Raw genomic sequence first — 19,415 nt, 5'->3', positions numbered from 1 at the left:
TCCATGACCAGGAGGCCCAGGGACCAGAACCGCAAACACCCTGGTCATCCCACACATATTCGTATTCAAATCAATTTAACCTAAATCAGCAAGTCCAATTTCTTTCGGGCAAGGCACGAGCTACTCTATATACTGCAAAAGGAGATCCTCCAAGGGATTGAGAAACATACCATGTTGGGCTCTCCTTTTCCCTGGCACTCTTCCCCCTTCTCACCTTTCACGGACTTGGAGAATTTAGCAGGACAACCTGAAGCTATATAGCCCAGCCCTTTCCTTTCCCTTCTTTTTCTTCTGAAGCAGAATGCCAATCATTTGGCCTGATCTGGGGGTTAAGCATTAGGAAGTCCTTTGCCCACAGAATCTCTGACCATATCCCACATTACAAGAGTCCAAAGGGCCCATCCCCCACCCAGGGTCCCTGGGCAAAACAGTAACATTTCATCAACAGCTGTCTTTCAGGCCCAGACACAGGAAACAGGTGGCTTCAACTCAGGAAATCAGCGGCTTCCACCAACCTGAGAAGCTAGCTGGGATAGTCACAGCCACAGCCAGGAGAGCTGAGCATATGCCAACGTCTGAGAATTAACCAGAAAGAAACATTTCCTTAATGTTAATGCTAAGATCTCCATCCCAAGTGGGGCTTAAGCCTTTTTTGCTTAACGCAAGATGTACATTTAAACATGGTTCTGAGCTGTGCCCGTGTGGGCTTCTGCCTACCCCACATCTGATGACAAATACTTTCCTTCTTGCAAATCATTTCCTTTAGGATAAGAGACACCCAGTTCCCTCTACTTTGGAAATGACTCCCTGTGGTCTCCTTATCTGCTGCAAGTGACAACTCCTACTTTGTGTGCCAATTACTTATGGTGGAGGTTCTGACTTGGAATCACCAAGAAGTGGAGCCACAATGCCGGTGCTGTGGCGTAGCGGGCAAAGCCGCTGCCTGCAGCTCCAGCATTCCATATGGGCACCGGTTCATGCATCAGCTGCTCCATTTCCAACCCAGCTCCTCACTAATGGCCTGGGAAAGCAGTGGAAGATGGCCCAGGTGCTTGGGTCCCTGCTATCCACGTGGGAGACCTGGAAGAAACCCCTGACCTGGCTTTGGCCTAGCCTAGCCCTGGGCCGTTGCAGTCATCTGGTAAGTGAATCAGTGGACGGAAAATCTCTCTCTCTAGCTACCTCTCTCTCTGTAACTCCTGACTTTCACACACATAAAAAAATTTTTCAAAAAGAAGTGGAGCCACCACCGGATTGGGTAACATGACCTCCCACCTGGCCTTTGTCGGCAATAAAGGTAATGTGTTGGTCTCCACCTGCCACTCTGCTCTCATATCCTAATTGTGAAGAAGACAGGCCGCAGTACTGAGCCCTCTTAAAAACTCTGGCATGCTTTTTTGTTGACTGAAATATCAGTCTGGTTGAAGAGTAAAATAAGCAGAATTTATTTAGAGTCAAAATGAGGACTTGGGCCCAGGCAGGTCAGCAGCCTGAGTAGACTGCACCAGTTGTGTCTGTTGGGACTCGGGTTTCATACCCTTCTTCCCCGAGTACGTGCAAGAAGGCAGGCCCACAAGACACATTCAGTCACAGTACATCTGGCTGGTCTTTACCGAGAGGACAGCACCCTGTGACACAGAGCAAGCCTGGCTGTGATTCCAAGGGAGTATGCAATAGTGTTACCCATACACAGGAGAAGGCAAGTATTGGGGTGACTGATTATTTTACCACAATGGCCTTGGACATAAACCTGATTCCTTTCATCCTTTCACGGTTTTTTGGCTGCAGCAGATATCCCTTGGTGGAGAGGCAAGGGGTCATGAAGTTAGTGCGTGGCTTCTTCACAGCATACATCCTTCCAGCTGACTCAGGCCTCTGCAGGGTCTTGTTTATTCTGGAGACTTCCATCAGTTCACAGTTGCATAGGTGAGTGTTAGCAGTTGGAGGTCCTTGCTAAGAAGGCAGTTATTAAAGTTGCCAAAGGACAAAACTTGCTCTGAGTATTGTCTTTAGAAATGTTTACTACTCTTTAGGAATTGCTGGTTTAATTGACCCTGTCTGGGTTACATGCTGTCAGCAACACCCAGGTCTTCTCATCACACTATGCCGTAATTTGCATGTCTCATCTCATGTCTGTTCAACTTTTCTTCAGGGCAAGGACTCTGGCTTGTTCATGCTATACAGCTAGGAATTAACAGGGAGCATGGCATCTCGTAATTGTTGTGTATATATTTGATTCTTATCAAAAGCTAGTAAAATTTCTTTTGGGAAAGGACCGCCTTTGGGAAAATACTTAACAAGCTTTCTGTTGTAGAAGTGAGAGGACTCGAAGGCAGGACAGAGAGGTGGTTAAGCTGCTGTGTATGAGAAAACAGAAGGGATTCCTAATCACTTTCTGCTGATGTGGAAGATGGAGAGTGAGGCTGAGGACACAGAGAGAACAGCCAGCAAGCAGGTCAGCTAGGTCACAGTGGGGGACGGATGACCCCTTATAAACAGCGACCCTCAGAGGTGCAGCTGAAGCGGCACTGCTGTGAAGTGATACACTCTCCCCCTTCCTACGTGTCACCAGCAACTGTGGCTAAAGCTGAGTGGAAATCTGGGGGAGGCTTGGGGTTTCTTCCCGAGCAGACCCCAGGCATCTGTGTTACAGGAACAATGCTTGTGACTGATGGCCGGCAGAGTATTCTGTCCATTACACATCATAAAGTAAATTTACCTTTGGATCAATCCAGATCTGAGAGAGGTCTAAGGCAGGGCCCCTTTTTTCTGCCTACTAGAATTATTTTTGTTGAATTGAATTTGAAGGAAAAAAAGCCATAGGACCTCAGAATCAGCCCTTAAGGCATTCGGATCTGGCTAAAAAGCCCATGAGAGTTTCTTAGGCATGGAAAGCCAAGACACTGTCAAAAAAAAAAAAAAAAAAAAAAGACCTAAATGAAATATCTCTGTGAGTGAGATTCCAGCAGAAAGAACGGGCCATCAAAGAAGGAGGTACCTTTCTCTGAAGGGAGGAGAGAACTTCCACTTTGATTATGGCCTTGTCTAAATAAAGTCGGAGTTTGTGAACTGAAGAGGCTTCCATAGCCTTGGCAGTTCATGACAAGAGCCTCGGGTGATTACTGACGCCATAAACAAGAGTGTCAATTGTCGGCTCAACAACGGGAGTCACTGTGCACTTACTCCCCATGTAGGATCTCTGTCCTTAATGTGTTGTACTATGAGAATTAACAGGTGAAACTAGTACTCAAACAGTACTTTATACTTTGTGTATCTGTGTGGGTACAAACTGTTGAAATCTTTACTTAGTATATACCAAGTTGATCTGTATATAAAGATAATTGAAAATAAATATTGATGAAGAATGGGATGGGAGAGGGAGTGGGAGATGGGATGGTTGTGGGTGGGAGGGAGGTTATGGGGAGAAAAGCCGCTGTAATCCAAAAGTTGTACTTTTGAAATTTATACTTATTTAATAAAAGTTTAAACAAAAAAAGCCATAGGAAACACATTACTAAATTTACGGTAAGGCTTTTGTTGAGACTCATTATGTGATGAGGCTCCATAGGAGAAATACTTTGTGTTATTAAAAACTTAAAAGCTGGGGCCTGCGCTGTGGCTTATCGGGTTAATCCCATTTGGGTGCCAATTTGAGTCCTGGCTGCTCCACTTCTGATCCAGCTCCCTGCTAATGCACCTGAGAAAGCAGCTGAAGATGGCCCAAGTACATGGGCCCCTGCACCCAAGCTCCTGGCTCGTACCTTCAGATGGGCCCAGCTGTCTGTTGCAACCATCTGGGGAGTGAACCAGTGGATGAAAGCTCTCTCTGTCTCTCCCTCTCTTTCAAATAACATTTTTTAAAAAGTTTTCTCACGCCGGCGCTGTGGCTTAACAGGCTAATCCTCCGCCTTGCGGCACCGGCACACCGGGTTCTAGTCCCGGTCGGGGCACCGATCCTGTCCCGGTTGCCCCTCTTCCAGGCCAGCTCTCTGCTGTGGCCAGGGAGTGCAGTGGAGGATGGCCCTGCACCCCATGGGAGACCAGGAGAAGCACCTGGCTCCTGCCATCGGAACGGCACGGTGCGCCGGCCGCAGCGCGCCAGCCGCGGCGGCCATTGGAGGGTGAACCAACGGCAAAAAGGAAGACCTTTCTCTCTGTCTCCCTCTACTGTCCACTCTGCCTGTCCAAAAAAAAGAAAAAAAATTATTAAAAAAAAGTTAAAATTATTTTTATTCAAAAACAATGAATATTTTAACTAGTTGTATTTCTACATTTGCTTTGGTTGCTCAAAGCTCCCAACAAAATTAGGAACCCATCTCTGATGACTGAGCAGAGCCAGGAAACCCAGTTTGATACCATCCTTACTCCTGGATACAGCTAATTTTCTTATTTGCATTTTTCATTTGTACCAACAATCTCATTACTGTTTGAAGGAGGTTGGATTACATATAATGCTAAGTGGTGCTACCAATAATTATTCAACAAGGCAAAGCATAATGAAATTAATATGCTCTCTGAATTATGCTGTCTCTAATTGCCACCCCCGTGTGCTCTGTACTTGGAAGAGTGGAAAGTAGGAGATAAGCTATCTTTCTCCTGCAGTGTGTTGGTGAGCACTCACCCATCCCTTCTTCTTCCTACCTAAAGATGCACTTGCTGCCATTTTTAGCAAAATAATTTGTGTGTCAATATTTTGGATCAAAAGTGTGCTAGCTCACCTGCACACAGACACACACACTCTCTGCTTATTCTGTGACCCAGAAACCCTTTACTTCTCACCCACACAATTTAGATCTGGAAGTCTCTTAGCTCTCCTCAGGTATGTATGTTTATTTCTTTAGTGCATTTTCCTTATAAGTTACCTGTATATAATATAAACACTTCCCCACAACTTATCTGCATTATGATGTTTGGTATCTGTGAGAAAAAGAGTATTTCAAAAATTAAACGTGAAAACACTACTGGGTAAACATCCAAGTACTGCAATTAGTGCCGTGTTTCCCTTGATCCGCCCCCTGTCCCCACAGCTGCCTCCTAGAGTCACCACTGTTATCAGCTGTATGTATAGCCTTCTAGCCTCTTGGGTATGCTTTTGCAAACACACACGTGTATCTATGGCAATGTAACGGTTTTAATTATGTGTGTCTGTGTGCTAAGTAAATGGAAGCCACTGTGTGTGTTGTGCTGTTCTGCATCTTGCATTTTTCAACCTAACAAAGTGTTTTAGAGCCCATTTCCTGCTCCAAGAGAAGAGCTCTGTAGTAGGTTAACTTACTCCATCAGGATCTTCTGGCCACTGGCTGCTGCTCTTCCACCTTTACTGTTCAATCAATAGCACTGCACAAACACACATACACACACACAAAATCCTTAAGTTGCAGGTCATAAAGAAATTTTGAAAATCTGATTACAGAAACATGATTACCTCTTGGAGTTGCTATGCTAAAATTCAGTAATGAACCACATTAGTACTATTATTAGACTTGGTCTGAAGATCCTTTATTCAATAACGACTCACTGGTTGCTTCCTAGGCACTGTTCCAGGCACTGAGGATACATCTGTGAGCAAAAAAGACCATCTCTACCTCATGGCGCTTACATTGTCTTGAGGAGAGATTGACAATAAAGTCAAAAGAATCATAAGTGGGTCAGTAAGTACTACAAAGACAAATTATGGAGGACAGGCAGTTGTGGCCTCATGGGTTAAGCTATCACTTGGGACCTGGCCTCCCATCCTGAAGTGCTGGTTCAGGCCCAGCTATTCGATTTCTGATCCAGCTTCCTGCTAATACACATCTTGGAAGTCAGCAGGTGGTGGCTCAAGGATTCCTCCGGCCCACAGGAGACCCACACGGAATTCCCAACACTGGCTTCAGCCTGGCCCAGCCCCAGCTGCTGTCAGCAGTGCTCTTTCTTTTACTCTCTCAGATTTGGAAGCAGATGAAAATGAATAATCATTTTTAAACAAAGAAAAATTAAGGAGAAGAGAACAGATTTCCAAGAAACCAAGGACTGCAGTTTTATTTATTTTTTTTAAAGATTTATTTTACTTCAAAGGCAGAGTGATAGAGAGGAAGAGGGAGAGAGAAAGAAAATCTTCCAATCGTTTGTTCACTCTCCCAAATGACTGCAACAGCCAGGACTAGGCCAGACCAAAGCCAGGAGCCTGGAGCTCCATCTGGGTCTCCACGTAGGTAGCAGCAGGCCCAAGTACTTGGGCAACTTCCACTGCTTTCCTAGGTACAACGTACCTAGCAGAGCAGCCAGGACTCAAACAAGGGCTCAGATATGGGATGCTGGCATCACAGGCAGTGGCTTAACCTACTGTGCTGGTCACCCCAGGGATTGCAATTTTAAACATTGTGGGCAGGAGTGAGCCATGGAGAAAAGACAACATTGGCGCCAACTTGATGTCTTCTGTTTCTATAGATATTAAGTAGCTTCATTTTCAGAGGGATAGAGGGACTTTCAGCAATTTTCTACTCACCACATAGCCCTCCCACTGCTGGCTCACCTTTCAAAACTTGATTGTTATGGGGGGCTGGCGCTGTGGCACAGTGGGTTAATGTCCTGGCCTGGGGTGCCAACATCCCATATGGGTGCCGGTTTGAGACCCGGCTGCTCCACTTCCAATCCAGCTCTCTGCTATGACCTGGGAAGGCAGTGGAGGATGGCCCACGTTCTTGGGCCCCCGCACCCATGTGGGAGACCCAGAGGAGGCTCCTGGCTCTTGGCTCCGGATCAGTGCAGCTCCGGCCGTTCTGGCCAACTGGGGAGTGAACCACTGGATGGAGGACCTCTCTCTATCCCTCACCTCTATCCCTCTCTCTCTCTCTGCTTCTCCTCTCTCTGTGTAACTCTGACTTTCAAATAAATAAATAAATCTTTAAAAAAAAAAAAAACTTGACTGTTGGGACCTACAGTTAGCCGAGGCTGAGCAGTTAAGACATTGGGTCATCCCTGGGTCTGTCTGATACCCGCCTCCAGCTCCAGACTCCAGCATCCTGCTGATGCAGACCTGTGAAGGCGTGGTGGTAACTGAAGCATCTGGGTCCCTCCCATCCAGGTAGGAGACCTGGGCTACATTTTCAGCTCCAGGTTTTGGCCATTGTAGGCACTGTGGAATGAATCAAGGGATGGGAGTTCTTTCCCTTTGTCTTTCAAATAAATAATTTTAAAAAATTATTATTGGGGTCAGTGTTGTGGCACAGTAGGTTAAGCCCATTTTCGAAGCCAGCATTCTATATCTGAGTGCCAGTCTGAGTCCTGGCTGCTCCACTTCCAATCTAGCTCTCTGCTAAAGCACCTGAGAAAGCAGTGGATGATGGTCCAAGTGCTTGGGCCCCTTGTCACCCATAGAGGAGACCAAATGAAGTACCAGGCTCCAGCTTTGGCCTGCCCCAGCCTTGGCCATTGCAGCCATATCGGGAGTGAACCAGATAAATAAATAAATCCTTTTAAAAAGATTATTGAGTCAGCTCCTGTCCTAGTTGCTGAGGTACTTTCAGCAGTTATCAAAGTTCCCTATCTCAGAGAGTTTACTTTATAGAGCTGTGCTGTGCAGCACAGTCACTAGCGATTGGTATTTAAACTAAAAGTAAACATTCAGGCCCACAGTCAGTCACCTCAGCCACAGCTTAAGTGCTTAATAAGCACACGTGGCCAGTGGTTACTATATTGGACAGAGCAGATATAGAACACTTCCATCATGCAGAAAACTTTTTAGGGCAGCTCTCTTCCACAGGAAGGAATCCTGCCGTGTAACTTGACTAAAGCAATGATTTGGTGACAGGCTATAAAAAGTCTGGGACCAAAAAGAGCAGTGAAAATTCAGTAACATTTGTCAAAGTGAAGGGGTCCAGACCACACACCGGGAACAGTCCAGCTTGGCTTTTTCACCCGAATCACCAGCACATGTTTAATAGATCCCCACCCCTCTGCCTGAGTTCTTTATCAACAAAACCACATTTTGACTAACCTACTTTCTATACTGCAGCTAACCAACTAGAATTTATCACAAGTTAATGGTATTCTGGTTTATAAATCCATCTCTTATGAGTTTAGTAAACAGAAATCAGTCTCACTGAACCTGACCCCCAGTGAGCAAAGTGATCGGCTCCACACTAAGAACCAGATTCTGCACTGTAGTTACAGCAAGGACTCCCAGCTGTCTACATTCTTACTAACACAACTCTGACTTCATGGTGGCAATGAGCCAGGGAGAATGAGCTAGAAGAGGACAGTTTGCTGCTTGTTTTGTAACTAAGTGCCTGAATGTAACAGTTCGGGGGGACTCCTAGGAGAGCTCCTCAGAAGGGAGTCCACAGCTGGAATGCAGCATGTTTCTTTATGTGACAGAATAAACCCCTGTGTGTTTAAGCCATTGTCATCAATTCCTAAGTGATGAAATGGTGAGCCCTATTAAGGTGCCTTTCTCATGTGAAGAAGCCAGAAGACATTTTCTGTCTCACTGCCTTCAGGACAAGATACCAAGTCATCTTTAGTGGGAACATTTAGGATAATCTTATATGTAGTTAGAAATTGCTGCTTAAAGGCCGGCACCGTGGCTTAACAGGCTAATCCTCTGCCTTGCGGCGCCGGCACACCGGGTTCCAGTCCCGGTCAGGGCACCGATCCTGTCCCGGTTGCCCCTCTTCCAGGCCAGCTCTCTGCTGTGGCCAGGGAGTGCAGTGGAGGATGGCCCAAGTGCTTGGGCCCTGCACCCCATGGGAGACCAGGAGAAGCACCTGGCTCCTGCCATCGGATCAGCGCGGTGCGCCGGCCGCAGCGCGCCTACCGCGGCGGCCATTGGAGGGTGAACCAACGGCAAAAAGGAAGACCTTTCTCTCTGTCTCCCTCTACTGTCCACTCTGCCTGTCAAAAAAAAGAAATTGCTGCTTAAATCAACATAAGGAATAATGCTGTCAAAAAATTTTAATGATCAGGGTGGGTGTTGTGGCAGCCACCACCAGCAACACTGGCATCCCATATGGGCCCAGTTGGTGTCCTGGCTGCTCCACTTCCAATCCAGCTCCCTGCTAATGTGCCTGGGAAAGCAGCGGAGGATGGCCTAAGTGCTTGGGCCCCTGCCACCCATGGGAGAGACCTGGAAGAAGCTCTTGGCTCCTGGCTTTTTATGTCTAGTCACTGGCTTCAGCTTGGCCTCACCCTACCTGTTGTGGCTACTGGGAAGTGAACCAGTGGATGGAAGATGTCTCTTCTAACTCTTTCAAATAAAATAAGTAAATATTAAAAAAAAAAAAAACAGAAAAAGTTTTAATAATTCCAAAATAACAGCTGCTCAACTTAGACAAAGATAAAAATCCTTGACATTCCTCTGTGGCTTGCAATTAGTGACTGAGCCCCTGTATCCCCCATCTAGCTGCATTCCTGGTGTTAAACAGATATTTTCAAGTTATGGCACAGATTTTCTAGCCTACAGGATGAGTTTTAAGGAATTTCAGTCTTCCTTAACTTTTTATGTCTAGTCACTGAGTTGCCATGGGCCATCAACTATGAACCTGAGATAGACATCTCAGTAGGACACAAGCTGAATTCTTTCAGCAATCTACTATTAGTGTTGGGATGAAATAGAATTGTCTTTAACACAACAAATATCAACTAAACCCCAAAATACTTCCAAGCAACAGAGTGTTAATAGTTTCAGAAATATCTTCAGGAGTAAAAAATTTACAATTTAAATTCCACCAATATTGACAATTACCCATTGAGGATGCTGGAAATCTCCTTGTCATTTAATTCATAAAATTTTAATTTAAAAAAATGCCATTTCTACTTGGTTTCAGGAAGGCTGACCTTCTCAAGGTCACAAGATTTCAACCTAGGGTGGCTTGACCCTGACCTCTATTCTTTTTCACAGTGGCTACTGTTTTTGTAAAATTTGGGGGAAAAAATTCTTTTTTCTTTGGTTACAAAACTGGAGAGGTATTAAGAGTAACAAACTTTTGAGGATATGGCATGAGTTTTTCTGAATTATCTGGAAATGTTAGAGCTCAGGAAAAGAATTAAACTGTAATCTGCCTGGGATAATAATCTCACAATCTAGAAACATGAGTTCTCAGAGACCCTTCCTCTCTCATTTGGCACAAGGTATCTTTCATTGGGGTACTGAGGAGTCCAGGTTCTTGTCTCCAATTCGTGATGTAAATATTAGCAGAAGAGTATGGTTTATTAGCAAAGTGAAAATACACACTGAAGAAGGGCAGCATGCTCTAGAGTGAGACTCCTGAGACCCACAAGGTTTGGGGGCATCCATCTACACGACACGGAGGCAAAGGGCGTGGTGCTTTGAGTGGAGTTTTGCAGCAAAGGGCAAGGATTTCCAGGAATCTAGTGACTGCCTAATTTGAACCTTAGAGAGCCTCAAAAGTGTCAGTGTCAGGTACATGATGGGAGTGGGAAGGTCACCCATGGTAATTTTATTAGAATGACACTATAATAGTATGATACTATATTAAATGATACTACAGTATTGCTGAATGAAGTCAGCAGCACGTTAGAGATTTCTACTGGCAGCAGGTGGGTGAGAGATCTGCTACAGCAGTGATTTCAGGTTGCAGGCCATAGGGATTTTAGAGACAAACCTAAGGAGGGATGTGTTGACATTTCCTGCTATTTTTCTGACCCCCATCTCCTTACCTGTAACACTTTTACCCATTTGGCTTTCTCCCAATTGCCCAGTGTCCTCCAGGTGTCCAGGAAGGCCCCAGAACCCATATTCCAGGGGGTCCCATTTCTTGGCTCTTCACCATTTTGACTTCCTCATCAAGGCAATCACTCTCCTGTGTCCTGCTATTTCACAAGAGTTGTTCTTACTCTGCTGAATGCTTTATTGTGGGATTTATAAAAAATTAAGTAAATCCGGCCGGCGCCGCGGCTCAGTAGGCTAATCCTCCGCCTTGTGGCGCCAGCACACCGGGTTCTAGTCCCGGTCGGGGCACCGATCCTGTCCCGGTTGCCCCTCTTCCAGGCCAGCTCTCTGCTGTGGCCAGGGAGTGCAGTAGAGGATGGCCCAAGTGCTTGGGCCCTGCACCCCATGGGAGACCAGGAGAAGCACCTGGCTCCTGCCATCGGATCAGCGCGGTGCGCCGGCCGCAGCGCGCCTACCGCGGCGGCCATTGGAGGGTGAACCAACGGCAAAAAGGAAGACCTTTCTCTCTGTCTCCCTCTACTGTCCACTCTGCCTGTCAAAAAAAAAAAAATTAAGTAAATCCCTGATTCTTTTGACTTACTAGAATGACGAATTTTACCAATAGCACTAGCTCTAACTTGTTCATGATTGGAACCTCCATGCTAATTTCAGTGTTAGGGACACAGTTAAATACAAAATACGAGGGTACTTCTCATGGAAAATGGAATTAAAATTAAATTTATTTTTGTGCAAAAAAAGTATGTTTTTCATAATACACAGTTTCCATTAACTCTTTGAAGACCCTCTCATATATATATATATATATATATATGGATTTCAAAACTTCCTGCACTAAAATAAACAACTTTTATTCTATTGTTCCATGAGCTTTTTAAAAAGTAGAATCATTTTAACGTTTTTTACAGCTTAATAAAAAGTTCTCTTGATGACAGCAGATATGTAAGGCTGGTAGTGTTCAGAAACATCACTGTTATGATAGCTTTCCCATTTAGTTTGTAGTTTTCAATAATGATTAGAAATTACTTAAATGAAAACTGCTTAAGACCAAATTCATGCAACCATCAATTTCAGGACTGCTGGTGACCTGGGCATATGCCTCCTTGTGTCACAAGGCCCAACTCACTGACATTCACCTCAAAGATGGTTATACTCGAAGTTGTATATAATGGACATGATGGATTCTGCTTTACACCAAGTATTGCCAGATAGAAGGTGGCTTTCAATTCCGGAAACAGAAGTCCATGGGTTTAATGAATCTTTCACATTCAGGTGGTTTTCTTATACAGCCATCTTCAACAAAGCAGACTTTGGTAACCATAATCCTTTCTTTTTTCTTTTTCCTATTTGAATAACTTTTAATACTTCTGTTTCTCCTTGGGCAAGAACTTTAGGCAGAGGGACTTCCCATTTCTCCACTTCTGGTTATGATTTTGTATGATCTTAACTCGCACTGTTCCTCTCTGTCCAGCAGATAGGCAGGGACTGCTGCCATGAGAGTCTTTTAATCATTCCTTTGGTGTTTCTCTGTTCATGTATCTAATAGTTTTTTTTTTCTATTAATGGTTTTTATTCTTTTTTTAAAGATTTATTTATTTATTTGAAAGGCAGAGTTACAGAGAGGGGAAGTAACAAAGAGAGCTCTTCCATCCACCCATTCACTCCCTAGATAGCCACAGCACCCAGAGCTGGGCTGGTCTGAAACCAGGAGCCAGGAACTTCTTCCAGGTCTTCCATGTAGGTGCAGGGGCCCAAGCACTTGGGCCATCTTCCAGGCTCATTAGCAGGGAGCTGGATCGGAAGTGGAGCAGCCGGGACTTGAACCGGTGCACACATGGGATGCAGGCGCTGCAGGCAGAGGTTTAACCTCCTACACCACAGTGTCAGCCCTCCCTGCCCCCCCCCCCATAGACTTTTTCATCTGTGTTTTCTCAGCTTGGCACTGCTTACGTAGAGCTTAGCCTTTAGATCAATCATCTTTTTTTGCTTTCTTTGAACGTTCATGAGCCGCTTGACTTTTCTCATAGTAATACAAACGATACCTATAGCACTTACGGTGTAATTCAATATATTCATCTTGTGGCACGGTGACTGCCTTAGGGCCGCTGGATGTAGCCTCCCGGGAACCAAGAACTTCCCAACTTTCGGGTCTCAGAAAACCATGGGAGGACTCACGCAGCCCGCGCGGAAAATCTCCACAAAGTTAAAAGTACCTTCCGATCTGAGGACTAAACACGCTATTAGATTTGTTCCTGGCCTACATCTTTGCCTTCAAAAGAAAAGACGCTACTAAAAAGGGCTAAGTCCCTAATAACTGACTCTCCAGCCCTTCAAAGGCTAGCTGGGTTGGGGGGACACTCGCTATTTTGGTTTGTTTAACCCCCTAGCACCAGGGATAAAAGTCCAACGTCATACTAAAGGGACAACATACCCCTTTTTTTGCAAACAAAGGCCACACTTCAATACCAAGTGCAAAACAAAAGGCAAGAGCTCTTTGGCGGTCTGCCACAAACACGACACCCTAAGCTTTCCAACACTGGCCCGCACTGACACAGACGGGAGAGCCGGGCAAGCTTCCGCGCCACCTGCTTCCCTCGCGAGGTCCCTTCTTCCACGCTGGGCGCCCGGCGCGATCATTCCCCGGGGGGCCGGGCGGGACGCCCTGGGTCCCACCACCCGGGTTCAGCTCCGCCCGGACAAAGGCGCCCGAGCCCTCCAGATGGGACTGCTTTGGGGCAAAGCAGGGAAGTTCTCGGGGACGGCGCTGGGGTCGCCTCCAGGTGTCAAAGTCCCCTCCTTCCGTAAACGCAGGGCCCCTCCCTCTGTTGACAGAAAGGGGAGGGGACTTGGGTGGGGGCGGAAGCTGAGGAGATTTCACGTAAGCTGCCCCCAGGCCGCCCCGCAGGGCAGGGTAGGGAGGCGCAGAGCCCTACCCGTCCCACTTCTCCCACTCTCCCTAGGAAGACCGCTCCTCCCCATCCCGCACACTCCTGCGTCCCAGCCCTCGCGTACCGGCCGACCACAGACAGCTAGCGCGGCTCCCGGCCAAGTACCCGGATGTCCGCGTTTCTCCGCCCCGACCAGGCCTAGCCGTGGCCCCGCCCCCGCGCCGCTCTGCGTGCCACGTCACTGCTTGCGGCGCTTCCGGGAGCGCAGCGGGCGATGACGTAGAAGGACGTGCCCTCTATATGAGGTTGGGGAGCGGCTGAGTCGGCCTTTTCCGCCCGCTCCCCCCACCCCCGAGGGCCGCTCCGGCTGCACCGCGCTCGCTCCGAGCTCCGGGCTCCTGCCAAGCTAGCGCCGCCGTCGTCGTCTCCTTCCAGCCGCCATCATGATTATCTACCGGGACCTCATCAGCCGTGAGTTCTGACTGCACCACCCCCTTGTGCCGCACACGGCTTGGGTGCGGGTGGGGGCGGACGCCGCCGCGGGCCTAGGCGACGCCGGCGGCTTTTCCCGAAGCGAGGAGGGTCGGTGCCTGGCACCCGCGCCCGGGGAGGGCGGGGGCCGCGTGCGGCAGCCGGCGCGGGAAATGGCGCCGGGCGCGGTGTGACGGGCGCGTCTCTGTCCCCGCGCAGACGATGAGATGTTCTCCGACATTTACAAGATCCGGGAGATCGCGGGCGGACTGTGCCTGGAGGTGGAGGGGAAGGTGAGTCGCTCGGGCAGCCGCGCGGGGGAGGCGAGGCCGGGCGGGCTCGGGTTTCCGCCGCACCCCCTCCCGAGGTTGTGCAATCCTCCCCGCCGCCTCCTGGCGGAGGAGACGCTCTTTCCGGGCTTGGGTTTTTCTAGAAAAGTGGAGGCGGAGCTGAGCCTGTAAATAGGTCCGCTGCCTCGGCGCCCATCCTCCTCCCTGGCCGTCCGGGACAGGTCTGCTTCGGCAGTGCCAAGCCCTCGGACTTCGGCCTTTCCTGCTTCTCAACGCGTGAGTCCACAGCTGGACACCTCTTCCCTTTGCTTGTAAAGGACTCCGTTTCCGTTGTAGTCAACAGACCCATGAGTGCTTGCTGAGTTGGAAAGCACGGGTCATGGGTGACTGCTCTCCCAGTGCGCGCGCGGTTTTCCCTGAGATCTAGGAACGTTTGTTGAGATGGGTGGTGGAGTTAGGAAGTGTTTCGGCCCTTCCCAGCTTAACTGCTTTTTCTTCACGCAGATGGTCAGTAGGACAGAGGGTAACATTGATGATTCGCTCATCGGTGGGAATGCCTCCGCCGAAGGCCCCGAGGGCGAAGGTACCGAAAGCACAGTGATCACTGGCGTTGATATTGTCATGAACCATCACCTGCAGGAAACCAGCTTCACAAAAGAAGCCTACAAGAAGTACATCAAAGATTACATGAAATCGTAAGTGGTCCCAGCAACGCACAGCTCATGTGTGGACTCTTAAGGATTTAGGGATGGGCTGGCTTGAGCTCCTTTAACAGTAGACAGACTTGGTGACAAAGACCCTGGTGGGGGCTTTGCTTTTTGCTACCTTCTGAGCAATGTGAGCATACTGGAGCTTGCAGTTCGGGTTTAACTTCAGGAAGGAGTAGTGCTTTGGAACTAGTAAGCGTGAAATTCGGAATTGTAAATATTCACGGAAGACCCGTCTGTAGCCTAGTGATAATTGTCCCATGTTACTTTGCTCTTTTCAGTGTTCAAAAGAATTTGTTATGGTCTGAATTTACTTTTTTTAAAAAATAACACGTAAATAAAATGTTGTTCCAGAATCAAAGGCAAACTTGAAGAACAGAGACCAGAGAGAGTAAAACCTTTTATGACAGGGGCTGCAGAACAAATCAAGCACATCCTTGCTAATTTCAAAAACTACCAGGTAAACATCTTGAAATATTGGGATCGAATAATTTATGGTTTTAACTGCAAGAGCAAAAAATGACTTCATTGGTCTTCCTGTAACAACGAAGTTGTGGCTTGGAGCTGGTTAAATTTAGCTTCATAGGGTCAGGGAGCAGCAGTCCATCTGTGCTTTGTCTCAGATCTCATCTACTGATTGAAGAGTCGGCCTACCACCACCACCCACCTTGCTTTGTTTTCCCAGATTACATTTCTCTCTTGGACTGCTTCCTCACCTCTTAAGTATTCCAACTTTTCTCTTTATAGTTCCATTGTGTTGGTACTGGTTTTTTGTTTTTTGTTTTTTTTTTTTAAGACTTAAGTGACTTCCCTCTACTTTCATTTAAAAAAGAAACCCACAGCCGGGCTCTTAATTTTCCAGCTGTCATACATCTATTGGCTGTGAGATAGTTCCCCTATGTGATAATACTTTGTTGTTGTCAGTATTGTGTTCCCTGTGTTTGATTATGTAAGTGGGCTTGTAGGTTTTAGAATTGTGCATGTTGGGTTGAGAAAGTAGATTTCCAGAAATGCTAAAGTGTTTTTTGATTGCTCTGTACTCTTACTGTGGTCAGCATTTGTGCTTTAGTCAAGTGAACAGATGTTTGTGATTAATGAGCATTTGTAGGCATCAGCTTCTGGTTGCAGAAAATTGATTTTGTGGTATTCTGAATCATCCTTTGTTGTGTTGTGGTTTATTGGATAGGATACATGTTTGTATGCAGTGGTCTAATTCTGGGTACTTGTTTGTTTCTCAAGTTCTATATTGGTGAAAACATGAATCCAGATGGAATGGTTGCTCTGCTGGACTACCGTGAGGATGGTGTGACCCCATTTATGATTTTCTTTAAGGATGGTTTAGAGATGGAAAAATGTGTAAGTATGAGGAAGTGGGTTGGGATTAAATAATATAAAAATGGAGTTACTTTGGGTGTGAGCCTCACTGTCTAATGCCACAGAGATGGTTGCCATAGATTCTACAGTTTTCCTTTAAAATGGGATCCATCTTCTGGGATGGGCTCTAAAGATGTTTCACATGTAAAAGATAACAGTATTTAAAAGGGCTTGGAATCTTGATTTTCTAGAAAGTTTAGTGTATGAGGCATTCCACAGTTTAACAGCTTGTGAGCAGAGAAGCCTCCACATTGATCTTCCCATAGATAATGGCCTCATTCTATACTCACCCTTTGCCATGCCCGGCTGAGTCTCAGAAGTCTTTCACCTTGGTAGCTAATCATTGAAAACTTTTAGGACATTGTTAGCTTTTAGTAAATGCAGTTGGAGCTGACTGTTGAACTGATAGGCAGATTGCATTAGTAAACACAGGGAACTGTTTAAAGCTGTAGAGAAACAAAAGCATTCTTTGTCCTGGACTTAAAGCTGTGTTGAACAAGATTAGGGCAAGATGACTTGCCAAAGGGAAGGTTATTCAGGCAGTAACCGGAGTTTGCGGTGTGAGTGGGACTTGGGAACTTCTCTGGAAAATGTTACCTCTGCTTTGGTGAGGATGTTCTGCATCCACTGATAGACCTTGAACAATCTGCTGTTGTTCTTTTGGTTTGCACTAGGATGCCAAAGAAAAATCCCTGCGCTTTCTGTCTGTCTTTGTGGCAGCCCAGATTGAATTGGGGAATACATTTGTAGCCTAGAAATGTTGGGTGGAGTGTTGATGTAATCTTTTTTTTTTTTTTTTTTCTTTTCTTCAGTAACAAAGTTGGCAATTTGGATCTATCACTGCTCATCATAACTGGCTGCTGCTTGTCATCCACACAACACCAGGATTTACAGGAAGTGGGACTGATGTTATCTTGAGCTCCTCACTTATTTTGACCATGATTTACTTCGAGTGGAGGCATTGTTTTTAAGGCAAAAAACATTGTCATGTAGGTTGTCTAAAAATAAAATGCATTTAAACTCATTTGAGAGAATGCCTATTAGTTTAATGTACATTTAAGCTAACTCCATCCTGTAGTGTGTTCCTGGAGAAGCTAAAGCCTGGTTTGTAGACAACTACTAGAAAGTATAAGACTGTCTTCAGATAACTTCTACAGTGAAAACTGCTGGGACTGGAATATAAACTGAGAATCCAAAGTTAAATTCTGAATTACAGTAAAGGGAAAAACCATGCTCATAGCAGTGCCAACATTTGAAGTGGAGCCTTAACACATTTCATCACCTACAACGGAAGTAGCTAACTCTGGAAGAGATTACCAAAAGAATAAAGAGAGACTGATTGAGTTGAAAGCAAAGTATTGTCTGAGCTTATTTGACAATGAACCAAGTATCATGGAGTGAATGTCAGAACTCCCTGGAAACTAGGGGCAGGTTGGCACACTGGCCTGTCCTGCCACCTGCTTTGTGCCAATGATAAAGACACCTTAGAGGAGTTGGAATTTGTATCCCGTTGTGGAGCACTGGCATGCTCGTTGACCAGTTGACAAGGTGCTCTATACCTTGCAAGAGCAGGGCTGAGCTGCAGTTGGGCCTGTACGTTCTAAGATAACCATGTGGCCTGTCATGCAGTTTTGCCAGCCCTTGCTTTAAGAAGGTAGTTGGAATGTGGGCCTGCTGGTAGATCCAAGGGAAATGACTTAATCATGCCGTGTCAGGAAATGTCAGCATGGAAATACAAACATGCATGCGTGGCCTGCAGCAGCAACTACTGCTGAGGTCTCCAAGTGTCCTTGGGCCTCTGGTTGTGTCTGCAAAGAGCTCATAGAGGGATGCACGTGGAAAACAGGAGAATTTAAACCCATTCCTTACCACTCCTGCTTGCAATTACACCTTCAGAAGCTTAAGGACAAACCAGTAACTATTGGGGCCAGTGAATCTAATCTGGTGATGTGCTAGTTGGGGGTTCTGAATAGTGACTTCAGTGTGGTTCTGAGCCTGAGGAAGACACTGATTTGGTTCATTGTGACTGATAGAAGCGAACCTAAATACTGGAAACCAGTCAAGTAGTTTCAAGCATTCTGATGTCTGACATTAAAATCAAGAAAGTGCCTTTCTGATGTGAAAAATGGCAGGAAGGGAATTCTCAGGTAGTGGTCGGTGCTGTGAACATGACCTGACTGGGTTTTGATGTAAACTGAAGCCAGTTGAAAAGGTAGGAGTAGAGCAAGGCCTCCCGGGGGAGATGACTCTGCCTCTGCCCCAACCTGTTCACAAAAAAGCTTCAGCGGTTGTTAAAATGATTTCATTTGCTGTAGTGCTCCCCAGAATCCAAGTCCAATCATAGTACGTAGCATTTTCATGTCTAATCCACAAGTGACCAAGTCTCCCCATTTCATAGTAAAACTGGATAAGTAGTTGTCTTTTTGTAAGGGCTTCCATCTGCTGGTTTACTCCCCAAGTGGCCACAACATCAGGGGCTGGGCCAGGCTGAAGCCAGGAGCCAAGAGCCTCTTGTCTCCCGTGGGGGCAGGGACCCAAGCACTTAGGCCATCTTCAGCTGCTTTCCCAGGCAGTTTAGCAGGAAGTTGGATGCCAGCGCTGCTCCAGGTAGCTTTTTTTTTTTTTTTTTTTAATCATTTTGTTTGAAAGGCAGCGCTTCTGCCTTCTGGTTCACTTCCCCAAGTGCCTACAATAGTTGGAGCTGGGCCAGACTGAAGCCAAGAGCAGGTTCTGCCACATGGCTGGCAGGGATCCAAGTAATGAGCCATCACCTGCTGCCTAACAGGATGTGGTTCAGCTGAAAGCTGGAGTTGGTGGTGCAGGCAGGACTCTAATAAGGGCTGCTGGTGTTCAAAAGCCGTGTCTTAATTGCTGAGCCAAACACCGTTCCCAGGTAGCTTTGGGTCTTGGTTATTGTGAGATTTGGGGCAAGGATAACAAGTACCTTTCAAGAGAACTTTCTAATGTAATAATACAAACTTGAAGTGTGGAATTAAGTGATGTGTGTATGTTGGGC

At 46.5% G+C, this 19,415-nt stretch overlaps 1 protein-coding gene, 1 non-coding gene and 1 pseudogene across 2 annotated transcripts; 2 read left to right on the top strand and 1 right to left on the bottom strand.

The window, feature by feature from the left end:
- Window positions 1-11,503: 11,503 nt before the first annotated feature.
- LOC133762087 (ribosome biogenesis protein NSA2 homolog) lies at window positions 11,504-12,745 on the bottom strand (annotated as a pseudogene).
- Window positions 12,746-13,876: 1,131 nt separating this feature from the next.
- TPT1 (tumor protein, translationally-controlled 1) lies at window positions 13,877-17,423 on the top strand. Its single transcript, XM_062194160.1, has 6 exons — window positions 13,877-14,028; window positions 14,248-14,321; window positions 14,823-15,013; window positions 15,380-15,485; window positions 16,265-16,381; window positions 17,212-17,423. Exons 1-6 carry the CDS (start codon window positions 14,001-14,003, stop codon window positions 17,212-17,214), a joined length of 519 nt encoding a protein of 172 aa, XP_062050144.1. The 5' UTR covers window positions 13,877-14,000; the 3' UTR covers window positions 17,215-17,423.
- Window positions 17,018-17,145, top strand: LOC133762656 (small nucleolar RNA SNORA31). Its single transcript, XR_009866325.1, has one exon. It is a non-coding gene; the product is annotated as a small nucleolar RNA SNORA31 (small nucleolar RNA).
- Window positions 17,424-19,415: the final 1,992 nt, after the last annotated feature.

This window comes from Lepus europaeus, chromosome 6 (assembly GCF_033115175.1).
Source record: "Lepus europaeus isolate LE1 chromosome 6, mLepTim1.pri, whole genome shotgun sequence".
Classification (NCBI taxonomy): domain Eukaryota; kingdom Metazoa; phylum Chordata; class Mammalia; order Lagomorpha; family Leporidae; genus Lepus; species Lepus europaeus.
This window is presented reverse-complemented; position numbering and strand designations above follow the sequence as displayed.